Source organism: Ursus americanus, chromosome 13 (genome assembly GCF_024610735.1).
Source record: "Ursus americanus isolate L20-20 chromosome 13, mUrsAme1.1.p, whole genome shotgun sequence".
In the NCBI taxonomy this organism is placed as follows: domain Eukaryota; kingdom Metazoa; phylum Chordata; class Mammalia; order Carnivora; family Ursidae; genus Ursus; species Ursus americanus.
In genome coordinates this window covers 8,593,267-8,607,460 of record NC_142139.1, presented here as the reverse complement: position 1 = coordinate 8,607,460, position 14,194 = coordinate 8,593,267, and the positions used below count along the sequence as shown (strand labels likewise).

Genomic DNA, 14,194 nt, shown 5'->3' with positions numbered 1-14,194 from the left:
TTCATGCCTATGACAAAATATTTTCTATGTGAATGCATTCTTCAGTGTACCAGAATTCATGTATATTTAACCCCAGGTTTGATATCAACAGTAGCTTTGTTTCAAGGTATAAATTAAGTGTCCCCAGGAGAGAAGTAAATTTAGGATTTAGAGAGGAAAGACAAGACTGCTGACAGGAGGACTGGGGCTTTCTCTGTCAGTGCACAGACTTAGTACCAGCACCTCCACCCGGGGAATGCATTCCAGGCAGAGCATCCGTGAGAGCAAAACTAGGAGAGAAAAAAAGCACAAAAAAAGGGCATTTTGGTTTAAGAACTATTTTGCCTCGCAGCTCTGTCGAGGTCCTGGGACAGAGAGAAGAGAGACCAGGAGGCAACGTGAGGCAGCCTTCTTCCTCTTCTGCCAGTACACCTCAACTTTATCTTTGTCTCTTTTGTTACCTAAGAAACAAACTCATAATTTATTTGAAGGAAGGTTGAAATGCTTAAAGTTTATAAACTACTGGATCATAGGGTATGGTATATAAAGGAAATCACTCCAATCAAAACTAAGGCATTCAAATAAATAGGGCATGAAGGCTTATTTCACAAAGTATGTGGGTCAATAAGCTAGCTCTTTGGGTGAAGATAAAAATCAGTCTGAGCCTTCCCCTCAGTTCATACGAGTGGGTTCCTTTTGAATGAAAGAGTTAAATACAAAAAAGAGATTGAATTTGATCTCTGATGGGAAAGATCTAAGTTTAAAAGCAGAGGAAGTAATCATAAATGAGAAGGTAAAATGATTAGGCTACCCAAATAGATAAAACTTGCATACTGGGGGAAAAAAAGCCAAAATAAATTTTTAAAAAGCCAAAATATGCAAATTTGAATGCGAGAGCATTTTCTGCCCATGAGATCAGCAGGGATAAGAAGTGCCGACAACCAGAGGGGTGCAGATCCTGCAGGACCATGGTGACTTTCCTCCACTGGAGGGGTGTAAATAGAGGCAAACCTTTAGGTTACTGGTGGTGGCAGGGGTTCGAGGGGACATTTAGTTCTTATATACCAGAAAGAATTTATGAAGTTTCGAATTGTTTTAATTCTCTAATTTTACCTACAAAAGTTTAACATGGTATGTATTTTTAATCTAAAGCATGGATAAAAATTATAAACCTATCTATTGCAGTATTCATAATAGTGAAAAACTAGAAGCATCTGTCCAACGTTAAGGTAACCAGTAAGTAGTGTGTGGTGAATGGTACAGATGTTTGTGCAGTTTCTAGAGATCTGGCAAAGTGCTTATGATGTAATTAATGATATAATTATTCCAACCACATTTTAAAAAAGCATTAAAAATGGAATGAAATACGCCCAATTGGTTTTAAAAAGGATAAAAGGACATTGCCTCTGGGAAATACAACTATGTGTGAGGCTTTTTTCCCCCAATTTTATGTAAGGTATTTCTTCTATCATCAGTTACAAATAGCCAAATATAAAATATGGAAGAGAGTAACAGTGTAGAATTAAACCCAAGATTGCTTCTTATAAATTGCAAACACATGCATATACATGTGTATTTGTATCAACTGTTCAACATGATTTAATAAAGTACACTTGAAATGAAATAGTACAATATGAAGTTTAAAAGAAAACTCTACTGTGAGAAACGAGAGTTCCCTTTTAAACACTTGAGAAGTCTGTGCCATACAACCTGCTCTTTTACTCTTTTTGCTCATAACTTTGTTAGACCTATAGGATTCTCCAAACGAACATGAAAATACTCTATATTATTTTTTTGGTAATAGCCTTCTCCTGTGGAATAGTAAAAAGTGTGTTTTGGTGGTGGTGGAAGCCAGCAAAAACTGGGATATTTCCTATCTTCTCCAACAGTTTAATATATGGTATTTTAAATAATGCAATCCCTTGGAATCACATCAGTTTGCCTATGGAGGCCTCTAGTCCGGCCTGATGTTGCATTCTCAGGCCCAGGAATAATCCAACGGGACCTTCCATTTGGGAGCTTTTTGGATGGCAGAATACATTGGTGAAGCTCTGTTCTCTGGTCCTTAGAACACCTGTTCAGAGCATCTGTGCACACACACCTACATCAAGTGGCAAGCTTTGTGAATCCTTTATTATCCAAAGTCTATGACAGGCAATAAATACATATATACATAGGCAAGAGAAAGAACACATTAACAGGTTTTCAGATATACTGACTCTTTTGATGGTTAGGTAAAGAGATCCATCATGGTACAGTGACTCTCAGATGATTTTAGTGCTAATATAAGGTAGTAAAAAATTTTGGTTGACAACCAAAAATCATATTTATAGAGGAATAGCCCCTGGCAGAATTCCTGTTACCATAGGAACACTGTTCTTCCCATTTGCCTCTTAGGAAGAGATTATATATTTGACTTTGAGCTTGGAAGTACCTGCCCACCAGCAAGTCTAAGGCAGAATGTAAAATGCCAACCCACTACCCCGCCACTCTTGCCTTGAAGGCTTTTTTTTTAAACACAAAGAATCATCACTGATTTGTTTAAAGTATTTTCTACCTTAAAAGCGTTCTTTAAAAAATCAGTTCCACATTCTATGAACAATACTGCAAAGAACCATAGTGAGTTGGCCTTTTGCAACTTGTATTTCTGTGAACAGTTAAAATGTTTTGCTTCCCAGATGGGGAATGTTTTAGATGTAGCCCCCAAATCCTTTTATCTACTTTGTAAACTTCCACTCATTCATCAAATCTGATCTTAGGTCACTTTCTCTGAGAAGCCTACCTCGATCACCATAGGCCCAAGGAACTGTTTTCCCCTTTGTTTCAATGGATTTACACACACATACCCAGTGCTCACCAGATCAAGCGACTAACCGTCCATCATACCCCAAACATATCCTATGTTCTCACACTACTATGCCATTGTAATTGCTACCCTCCTCCTTCCTACCATCTTCCACACACTTGAACAATTCCTACTTATTCCTGAAAGCCCAGCTCACATTTTTTTCTCTTAAATCTTCCCTGTCCCATATGTAAGTAATCTGGTTTTCAAGCACTTTGCATTCATTTCTATTCCAGTCTTAATTGTTGCATTATAATTGTTTCAAACAGTTTCTGCTACATAGGTGTTTAACCAGTCTCTGAATATTTAAGAATGTTGCATCTTTTTGTTGAATTACATTTCTAGGATTACAAAGAAAACTAATTTGTACATTTCACTAATTTTATTTTAAAAGCTCAAACTTTGAATATACCTTTTTCAGGAAGTATAGGATGTGACACCTGCCTTCAAGTCAATAATAGAGATATTTGATATGAATGTAGAAGGTGTCAGAAATTCTTCCAAATTATTTCAGAGCCAAAGTTGGGTTTGTATGACTTGGAGCGTGTATTGGTCTTGGGCAGCATTTAAAAAGACTAGAAAATTCACCTTGGAAATATAGAAAAGCAGAAATTTTAAAAAAGAGATTCCTGAAGTAGGATAGATGATTCTCTGCTGGAACTTGCTGCATTATCTTGCCCCTGTCAGAGTTCTCTGCAAAGTGCTTTCACATCCTCCTCAACCCACCTTGCCAAGGCCTGGGAAAGAAATTTTATATATTTAGTAAAGGAGTCTCTTTAAAAAACACTGTTTGATACGTGTAAGAGTGGATATGTGTGAAACAAAATACATAAACTCGTGTATTGGTTATTTTCATTATGTTTTTGTTCTTTGTCCCTACAGAAAAATCTGTGATCCAGGCCTTACTGCTTTTGAACCTGAAGCTTTGGGTAATTTAGTGGAAGGGATGGACTTTCACCGATTCTACTTTGAAAATGGTACATTATTCTAAATTAATAACATGTCTTTTCCAACTTTTCTTTGAATTTCTCCCAGATTTTCAGTTTTCTTTGCTCTATTCTGCAATGAGAATTTTCACCTTAGTCCAGCATTTTACGTCATAAAATTTTCTGTATTTCAAATTTTTAAAAAATGACAAGCTTAAGTTTTGGTGTTTTGAAAACTATCTGATTTATAAAAGGTAATGTTGATTGAATATACCCCATGTAAGTCCCAATAAATGTATGATATAAGCTGTAAAATGAATCACCAAAAAATAAGTTTTCATAAAAAGACACCACAGCGTGTCAGAATATTTGACAAAGGAGTGCTTTCAAGCATATTTAGTAGTGCTCATTTTCAAAGTAAAATGTACATGAAAATGAGTGACCCGGTAAGTATTTCAGTTGCCATTAAATGAATTTTAGTGGTCTCGGAGGAAACAGCCACATAAAAGAAATTCCTGCAGAAATCCTTGAGGTCATCAAAAAACCAAGTGTAACCCAGAAATTCTTTTTATCCTCGTTTCCTTACACCTAAAGACTAGGTATTGTGTTTTGTTTGCGTGATGCATAGGGTGGTGAGATCTTGGTAAATTAAGAAGTGTAGTAATCATTAGGATAATCAAGCTCGCTTCTAGTAATTTTAAGCATTAACAAGAATGTCTACCTTGGCATGGATTTTTAAGTTATGTTTAATGAATTTTTTTTTATAGTCACTGGGTTTTACAAAGAATTATGTGGTAAATTGGCCTTAACAAAGCTTCAGTATATTTTCCCATTCTCTTAATGTTTCTTTCAGTTGGTTCCCCACTGACACATCTCATCTCTAGTAAAATAATTAACCCATGAAATATTTCAACACTTTATGTATCATTATTTACCATAAATACATAATGAGGTATTCTTTTGTATATGATTGTAGCACTGAGTAATTTACTCATATTTTTTCCGAGAACAGGAAGCAGGTTTGGACAACAGGTAAACACAGTTCAGCCTGTTTTAGTGATCTAAAAGAAAACATCAATCATCATTTGCATTAAATATTCACATCTCTTGGTCACTGAATAATTAGAACATGTAGCTATTGTCAAAACACCAAAGGCTAGAGCCTAGGGAGGGCTGCTTAATCAGAGAATGAACTAGAGAATCAGAACCAGACTATATGACCAATAACCAAATTTTGGATTTTTACGGGATGACCACCACTGGACTATCATGGAATGGACTTCATGAAGTAAAGGAGTCCCAGGATGAGATGGGGAAACAAATTCATTCTATGGCTAGGTGTTTGGGTTTTTTTGTTGCTGGAAACCGTTTTCTCCATATTTGATACTCCATATTTCCCTTGTCTGATGTACTTCACCAACTAACAAAAACGAACAAGACCACAGGATAGCCTGTCACCTGCTCCCGGCATCTAGGCCAGGCCTTCTCCCACTCTAGTGGTATCAGGGCTTCTGTTTCTAAACACTTCCCATTATAAATAAATACATCTCTTCAGCTTTTCCCCCACCAAAGCTTCCAGAGTGACATGCAAATTCTCTATAAAGGGAAACACAGAAAATAATGACTATCTACTTTGCACAGTGCCAGGGACTCAATTAGTGCAAACAATTTGTAGTTGAATGAATGAGTAGTATTCCATTCGTTGGCCCCAAATGAAGTTAATGGTTTACTTCATGTAGAAACTAAGTTCTGTTTTTCATGTTATTCTCTTTCAGCTTTGTCCAAAAGCAATAAACCAATCCACACAATTATCCTGAACCCACATGTGCACCTGGTAGGTGATGATGCCGCCTGCATAGCATACATTAGGCTTACGCAGTACATGGATGGCAGCGGAATGCCAAAGACAATGCAGTCAGAAGAGACTCGCGTGTGGCATCGCCGGGATGGAAAGTGGCAGAACGTTCATTTTCATCGCTCTGGGTCGCCAACAGTACCCATCAAGTAAATATTTCCAGGCTGTCAGCTTCTTTGTTAATATACCCATGGTCAGCGCTTTTCACTTACTCCATTGTTAATAACATGATATATGTTATTTAATGCTCGCAGTCAGTTACATTGGTGGGAATGTTGAAGGAGAAACAGACTAACTCTAGAAAGATCAAACCAGCTGTGTGTGGGTTGAAACACACACAGTAGAAACTGGAGGATACCCTAGCAAGCTGGTTCCTTTTTGTTAAATCATGTAATAAGGTAAACTGACTTCATCGTCACAACAGGCAGAGGAATGTGAAGAGTTTCTAAAGTGGCCACTATAATATCGGGAACTTTTAGATTATCTACTGGGCTCAGTAACAGATATTAGAAGAAATCTGTAAACATAACATTTAAAGTACAAGCAGCAGGTGTCTCAGGGTCTTCGTCCCTATGCCACTCTACCTCAGATGTTACGTCTGCTCTTCCAGTCAGTAATTAGATGGACATTTATTGCACATCTCCTAGGCGCCTAACTTGTACCAGATAAAATACAAGGTGAAACTTATACTCTACTTTAGAAAGCAAGTTATCACGGATACCGAAGAAAAATTATGAGGTTCATAACTTCAGAGTAGAATGGAATGAATGACCAATGTAGCAAACTGTTAATAACAGTTTGGAAGTATACCTTGTGTAGAAGATATCATTTAAGACCTTGTCCAACATTCCAAGTGGGATTTGGAGACCTGGAGCAAATGGAAGAAAATCAAGCAATAGCAGAAGGATACAACAATGTCAGGATGTTAGTTTCATATGGTCGAGGAGTATGGGTAAGGAAGACTGGCTCCAACTGGGGTGAAGGGGAATATTAATGGGAAATAAGGTTGCATCAGTGAAGGGATGAGATGAAAACAAGGGAAGTTTAGACTCAGAACTTTGGCCCACTGCTGATCTCATTCCAAATTCTCTCACCAGGATCACTTGTTAATATTGGGGGCTGGGATGGGGGGAGTCAAATTTATACAAACAGCCATTCAACTCCGGAGAATCTATCAAAATTTCTTAGTTTAATAATGTACCACAGTGGTTTTCAAAGGCCTCCTCTATAGCCTTAATAATTATAGATCACTGTTGGATTTGTAGAAAGTAGATGAAGGAAAAGTAGCTATTTTTAGAATTTCATCCTATTAAGAGAATGACAAAGGAATATAATAATGAAGACACCCACGTTTGTGTGTTTTTTACCCCAAAGAGGTACAGCACGAATTGCCAGTTAATATGGAAGGGATTACGATCATACAGTACTGTAGGGTTAGGTTTTTCTCCAATTCCCTGAAGTAGTTATGGGATGGAGCCTATTTAAGAAAACTTCATTTTATGCCAGGTGGCTTAAATGGGGCTTCTCTTAATAGGCCATCCTGTATTCCAAATGGGAAAGAAAACTTCTCAGGAAGCACCTCTTTGTGGCAAAACATCTAAGGCCTGAAAACCATTCACATATGGGTCTTGTAAGTAACATTCTGCTCCGTGATACTTTGTGAATGGAGCTAATGACTAAAAAGCTGCATGGCTGTTTTTCTTCCCTTTAAGGATATTTTCCTTTGCATTGTATTCAAAGGTCTTTGAAAACTTATAGCATTTTTGCATGAGCTCTTGAGTCTAATGTGTGGCCTCATTTTGTAGCATAACCCTTGTTTTAAAGGTAGCAAGTGCTGAGAAGAGCCTCCCTTTAGCGTACGGATCTTGGCATTTTAGGATACCCTGGAGTTCCTGCATCAAAAGTCCAGTCTGGGTCAATTCAGACAACTCTCAATTATCCAGACCTAATTTAAATCAAGCTCTAGGATTTTTTTGGTGTCTGTTTTTCCAGAGGTAGTAATTTGTGTTACACACTTGGCTAAGGTTAATATATAAATTAATTTGCTGTGCCTGACTGAGTTTAATGGTATTTGACCATGAGGACAGGCCACAAGAGGAAGTCAAGCTGAAATTTAAAACTTACATAGTGAGTAATTCCAGAGGATAATTGAAAGTTGACTGTAATTCACGCCTGTGTTGTTTTTTAAGATTTGTTTCTTAACTTGGACTAGGATTCAGATACGTGTGCTGATGTTGTGAATATTTCCTCCACTCAAAGCACTGAACCTTGTCAGAGCTTTTAAGAAATCGTGCTCCCTGCTGTTGGATTAAAAAAGAGAGAGAGAGACGTCCAATTAAATAATATGTTTTCCCTACTTCTGAAGCTATATTCCTCGTTAAACGGACTTTTAAGGTTTAACTTCCCAAGGAACCTAAGAATAATGACAAAAGCTAAGAATGCACTTAAACTTTTCGCCTCTTTCAACAAAATATGTTTAGTAAACATGATTGCTTACAATGCATATTTAAGTTCAATAATGTGATTGAAGACGGGGTTCCTGTTACTATTGTCAGCTTAGCTCTATGTGGACAAGTTGACAGATAATTAATACTGTTTCCTATTTTAATATTGTCTCTGTTTAACATTATGAATTTCATCTTTTAATGAGCACAAGGAAAGATCTTTTATACAACTGTATTTTCGATCTATTAATTTAGCTGAGTGAGTTATGAAACTGCAGCCTAGTCACATCTTTGGCAAAACAATTTGACAGTATTTTGTAAAACAGTATAACTTATTTCTCACTCCCCCCCCCTTTTTTTCAGCTAAATTTCAGCAGTGCCACTTCTGCATTCTCTGTTCTCAAGGCACCTGGATGGTAACCCTGGGCCGTCCTCCCCTCCTCTTCATGCATGTCTCTGAGTGCATGAGGTTGTGAAGGTCCCACATGTAATGCGTATGTGATGCACCATCTTGTCATCTGTCCCTTCCTGTACATTGTTCACACTTCAGCTATGGGATGTTCCATGCAAACTTCAACTACTGTTGGCAAACAATAGGGGGAGGTCGGACAAAAAAAAAAAAATCCTCAATATTCCAAGTACAACCTATTCACCAAGTTTCTGCCAAGATATAACAGACTTCAAAATTATTCTCTGAATGACAGTTTGTAAGAGAAACATAAATTTTTAAAACTCTTTGCTGTTAATCAGTTTTGGCTTGTTTAACAAAAAGCAAAATATATATATATATATATATATATATATATATATATATATATATATACACACACATATACCTACCTTCAATTTCCTGGTGTGACCCTGGTTGAAATTGCTAATGATGAAGTAGGTTGATATGTGGGCAAAATCACTCATGAATGTGGAAGTGAGAATCAGTTGGAAGTCATGTTGTTTTTGGTCAAACTGGAAACTGGAAACATTCACATAATTTATGAGTGATCACTTTAAGATACATTCACACTTCTGGTGAATTCACTGAATCATTTCTCAAATATGTACTCTCTTTTCTCCATTTGTACTTGTTGCTCTTGGCTTTTTCTCCATCCTCTTCTGTCTTTTCTCACACAGAGACAGAAAGGAAAGTGAAATTTGCATAATGGGGGTAACTAAACTAGCACTTTCGATCATCTTCAGGACCCACAAAAATGTCAAGATTTTAAAGGTTTCTAATTCTGCTTCGGCTCTAGTTTGGACATAGGGATCCTAGATGAGCGGTATTAGACTTGTTTAAATTTTGGGTAAAAACAGTGAGGTTCCTAGTGTCCCGCGGACTGGGGGACTGGCCGGGAGAATACCAGGTTGTAATGGATCAGGGTTCGGTGCACACGCACTCAGTTCTGCCTAGTGGGAGGGGCGCCCCCTGCCCCACCACCACTGGCTGGTTTTCTAGAGTCAGAGAGGCCTGCAAGTGACTTCCATTCTCCTAAGTGTTCAGAACTTGATCTCGGTGGCTTGTGCTCTCTTAGCTTCTCTCGTGTCAGAAACATTATCTCCCCGTGTGCAGTGAGCATTTTCCAGTTTAAAAAGAAAGGGAAATGCCGGATTTTCTTTGTGCTTCTCGTTTCTCCTTTGTTTATTCAACTCCTGTAAGGCTGTTTCTCTTCCCTGAAATGCTTAATAGTGCATGGCATCTTCATCAGCGTTATTTTAACAATAGGAACTCACAGTCTTCAGAAGCCTATTTTTAAAGCAGAAGCAAAAAACTAAACAACCCTCCCTCATTTCACCTTCTGTGTTGATGACTAATCACCTTAGATATCGTTGCTAGTGGATGTATGGTAGATGGATTGAAGCTTTTCTGATAATTACACGACTTAAAAATATATATTTAAAATAAATATATACAGTAAATGTATTGAGCCATGTTAACCTGCCAATGAGATCTGTGAAAAATGGCCTCGTTTTTCCCTTTTTGATTTCTTTTCGTGAAGCAGCTACACGTGGCATACATGTATTTTAAAAATAATAGGTATAGAGTGGTTTTTTTTTTTTACACTTTTAACTTAGCATGTGGTGTTGAATATTACTGTAGATCAAGTTTGTCTTCCACACTAAGATGTGAGGAAATTGTGATTTGTTCTCTCCACCACAACTGAATTACACATTTATTATATCTTCTATCATTTTGAAACACTGCAGTTTACCATGGGACACTGTATATATTTCTTGCCATAATGGTAAATGACTGATTGATATATTTAAGAGTTAATAAATTTGTGATTTCTGCTGACAATGTGTCCATCTTTATTTCTTGAGAAGAGGTACTGCACGCGTGCATGATGCTGGCCAGTGCCAACAGCAGCGTGTCCTACTACCGTCTCATCAGCTCATAACAATTTACCTTTGATGTAAGGATGAAGTTTTTGAACTATGCTTCCTTTTAAGAATATACTTGGTAATAATTAATAGAAATTTACTATACGCACAAAATAACAGACTCTGCTAGGAAAATTTTTCTGAGAACAAAGTAAAGACAAGAGCCCTAAAATCTTTAAATATGTCCTCCAATCCATCCTTCAATGGCTGCTAGGGCATTCCTTTTTTTAACCCAAATCTGACTGTGTAACACTTCAATGGTATCTTCAGTATACAGGCAAGCACCTCGTCTCCTCCTACTTCTCGACTTGAACTTGAATGTACAGAAGTACATCTTTCAGTTTACTGCAAGCATCACACATCATCTATTTATGCCGCTTGTTTCTCACCTAGGATATTCTCCCCCCTAGTTCTTCAACCTAATTCTTACTCATTCCTAAAAATCCAATTTAGAGTATCGTCCACTTGATTAAACTTCCCTAGGCCCTGCTCTAATCTTGTTCATCCTCTCAATATTGTGTAGTTTGGGTCTAATTCTCCCGCCTGCCATGCGGTTTTGAAAATACATCTCTGTGTCTTCTCTGCTGGAGTATAATGTCTCTAGAGGCAAGAACTGTGTATTCATCTTTGTATCTCTAAACTCAGAGCCAGAAGGGAGAAGCTGTTAATAGTTTTGAACCCTTGGCCAAACCATAAATGGAAACCTGAAGACATAACCAGACACCGCTGGGTTTAATGTTTGGTTCTGTCACTATTGTCTTTGACACACTGAGCATGTTGCCTCTTCTCTCTGAACTTTAGTTTCTGTATTTGTAAAATGAGAACAAACTTACCAACCTACTAGGGGTATTGTGATGAGCAGAGATGACGGGTACAAAATACCTAAGGTAATATTTGGTAGATAATTTAAATGGTAGCTGCTATTTAACTGTTATAATCACCAATATTAATACTCCCATTGTTCTTACTATTCCTTACTCAGGGGATTAGAACACTTTGGTTTTATGGGCTGCTTTCTTTATGTAGGTTTGCTGATATTGCTAAGGATGTATTCATATCAAATGTCTCAGTGGGAAGAGGAGAAATACTGAATAAGGTAGTCATCCAGCCAAAAGCAGGGAAAATGACATGAAGTGAATCAGTATATTCTAGGAAAACTCAAGGAATTTTACTCTTAAGTAACTGAAATTCTGAATCCCTGTAAAAGTAAACATTGATGGCACAACACTTGAGTGATTTCATTAAAGTTCTGATATCTGCATTTCTTTCACTGTTTTCATGGTATCTTTCATCAGATTTTAAGAAGTGAGAATATATAAAAAGATTATAATGAACATCAGCATATTAGACCACGGATCCACAATCTGAACAATAAGCAGTGATAAAGCCACCGGGGCTGAGACAGCAGCTTGAAGCATTCACAGTATTCCTACTTTTCTATCTAACAAAACCAATTCTCGAAAATAGGCTGAAATGTTCTCCACTAGACTCTAGTAGGAAAAATTGATGAAATTAAGTATTATTACCCCAGAAGGATTTATATTTTTAAAGGTTTTTACTGCCTTTACAACACAATTCAAAACTTTCTGGTTTGCTCGTAAAAATGTTTTTAGCTTTTTGAAAAAACGTTGCCAACCTTTGAGAATCAGAGATTCCATATAAAAGTCATGATTTCTGGGTTAATTTGAAAAATTGTAAGATTCTGCCACACCAGTCCTGTGCTCACCCATGGTAACAGAAAAGCCAAAGCATCTTTTAGAGAAGACCAAGTGCCCTGCCTCTCCCCACCCACAAATGCTCCACTCCTCTGAGTCTGCCGCCAGCTCTACAGCCTCCGGAGTTACCCCTTTCTTCAGGTCAGAGAGCACTTCTGCTGGCACCTCAGGCTTCAGCAGAGGCACAGGCATTTGGTTTGGATGGACTGGTCCCTGTCTCCCTAAACCATACTACTTAGGCAGCTGTCTTCCTGGTAGGTCTCTCCAGCTAAAGTACCCAGAATTATTTTGACTTCACTTTAAACGAGAAAATTGGGATCCACAAAAATAAACCCAAAGCACGTGATTTTTCTGAGGTACTATTTGATGTATTAAAGGAAGAGCAGCAGCTGTTTTCATGTGAGATGATCCATCCCATTCTCGAAGTCTTGAATGGCCAAGAACTGTCAGGTAGTTTTTACTGCTAGGTTTATACAGGCAGTGCAGGGTAGCTGTGAACTATTTATATAAATCCTAGCAGTGTGCTATCTATAACTAGATGTTTAGAGACTGCTTTGGGGTGCAGGGGTGGCAATTTATCGTAGGGCCAAAAGCTCTGACTCCGACACTAACGCATAAGGCAGTCTGAACTTAGTAACTCCCTTGCTTCTCTCTCACTCCCCTGGAACCCCACAACCGCAGTGATACCCACCCATCTGTGTGGGCCATGGTCAGACTCCTGCTGCTGAATGTGGCTGAAGCCAATCCCCCAACTCTGCTGACAGGTCTTCTTTACATTCATGGCCGTTCACACCCCTCACAGATCCTTGTGGCTGTCCAGGAATCCTATTTCCCTAGTCCATTTTCTCCCACTCTGCCACCAACTAGGTTAGACTTTCCTTTCTGTCTCCTACCTCCAACCCGTCCTTCCCCATCGTCACTCGGCGGAGGACCCTGCTTCCAATTTCACTGCAAGAGATGAAGCAATCTCAGCATCTCTTTCTGCGCACCCTGCCTTCTCCCCAGTTGCTGTGGATAAATAGCTCACGCACCTGCCGAAGGCCAACGCCCATCCCCAAGCACCCACTCGGAGGTATCGCACTTGACCGTCATTCTAAATCATTTCCTCCTTACTAGCTACCCCACCAATGCCTGCTGCTTTCCCTCGCACACAGACCCCTTAAAAGGGCCGCCTGTAACTGCTGTTGGCAGTTTCTCCCCTCCCATTCCTCTTAAACCCACTCCCGTCGCCTTTACTTCGTCACCAGTTTTTCTCAACCTTAAGTGACCACCCTGTTAATTCCAAGATCGACTTCCAGTCCTTTTACTTGATCTCTTAAATTGTTTACTGTCTGTCCTGAAACACATTTTTCTCTTGTCTTTCAGACGATACACTTGCCTGATTTTCTTCCTATCATTCTAGATGCCCCTTTCTAATCTCTAACTGCTCTCTTTTCATCAACTTCACTTTTAATTTTGGAACTTTTTTTATTCTGGTCTTGCTCCCTGGATAGTTAATCCAACTTCAATGGCTTCAGATTATATTAATGGTTCTCAAGTATCTATGTCCACCCTAGAGGACTGCCCTAAATTCTAAACCTAGAGATCCAACTGCCTATTTGAAGTCTACAGTGTGTATCTAACAGGCGTCTCAAAGTGAAATGTCCAGAACTGAGCTCTTGAGAATCTGTACCAAAACCTGCTCTTCTCGGACCTTTCCATATCTCGAATAATCGCCAACTCAGTTCTTCCCTTGATCAGGCCAGACATCCTGGTGTGTTTTCTAATTCTTCTCTATTTGAAATCCTGTCACTTTTACCTCCAAACTATGACCAGAATGTGACCACTTCTCACATTGGCTTCTGCTATGTCCCTGGGCCAAATCACTTCATATTCTCTAAAGTGCTGGAATATCCCCCTAACTGGTCTCTCAGCTTCTGTTCTTGTCTCTCTTTACTTTCAATGCAGCAGCTAGAAAGAGCTTGTTAAAATATAAGCCAAAACTTGTCACTTCTCTGCATGAAAGCATCCAATAATTTCCCTTATCACTCACAGTAAAAATCAAAGTCCTTTGG

General features: G+C 38.5%; 1 protein-coding gene across 13 annotated transcripts in view; it reads left to right on the top strand.

Annotated features, from left to right (window-relative positions):
• The window catches only part of CAMK2D (calcium/calmodulin dependent protein kinase II delta), a 311,448-nt gene extending 301,106 nt beyond the window's left edge, over nt 1-10,342 (top strand). For 11 of the 13 annotated variants that reach the window (XM_045799098.2, XM_087866404.1, XM_087866402.1 and 8 more), the window contains 4 exons: nt 3,707-3,801; nt 5,526-5,754; nt 7,140-7,235; nt 8,413-10,342. In XM_045799098.2, the coding sequence (XP_045655054.1) occupies nt 3,707-3,801; nt 5,526-5,754; nt 7,140-7,206 (391 nt within the window). In that variant the 3' untranslated portion in view covers nt 7,207-7,235; nt 8,413-10,342. Of the gene's footprint in view, nt 1-3,706; nt 3,802-5,525; nt 5,759-7,139; nt 7,236-8,412 lie in introns of those variants that run through there. The other 2 variants (XM_045799095.2, XM_045799099.2) reach the window with 2 other exon arrangements.
• The last annotated feature ends 3,852 nt before the right edge of the window (nt 10,343-14,194 follow it).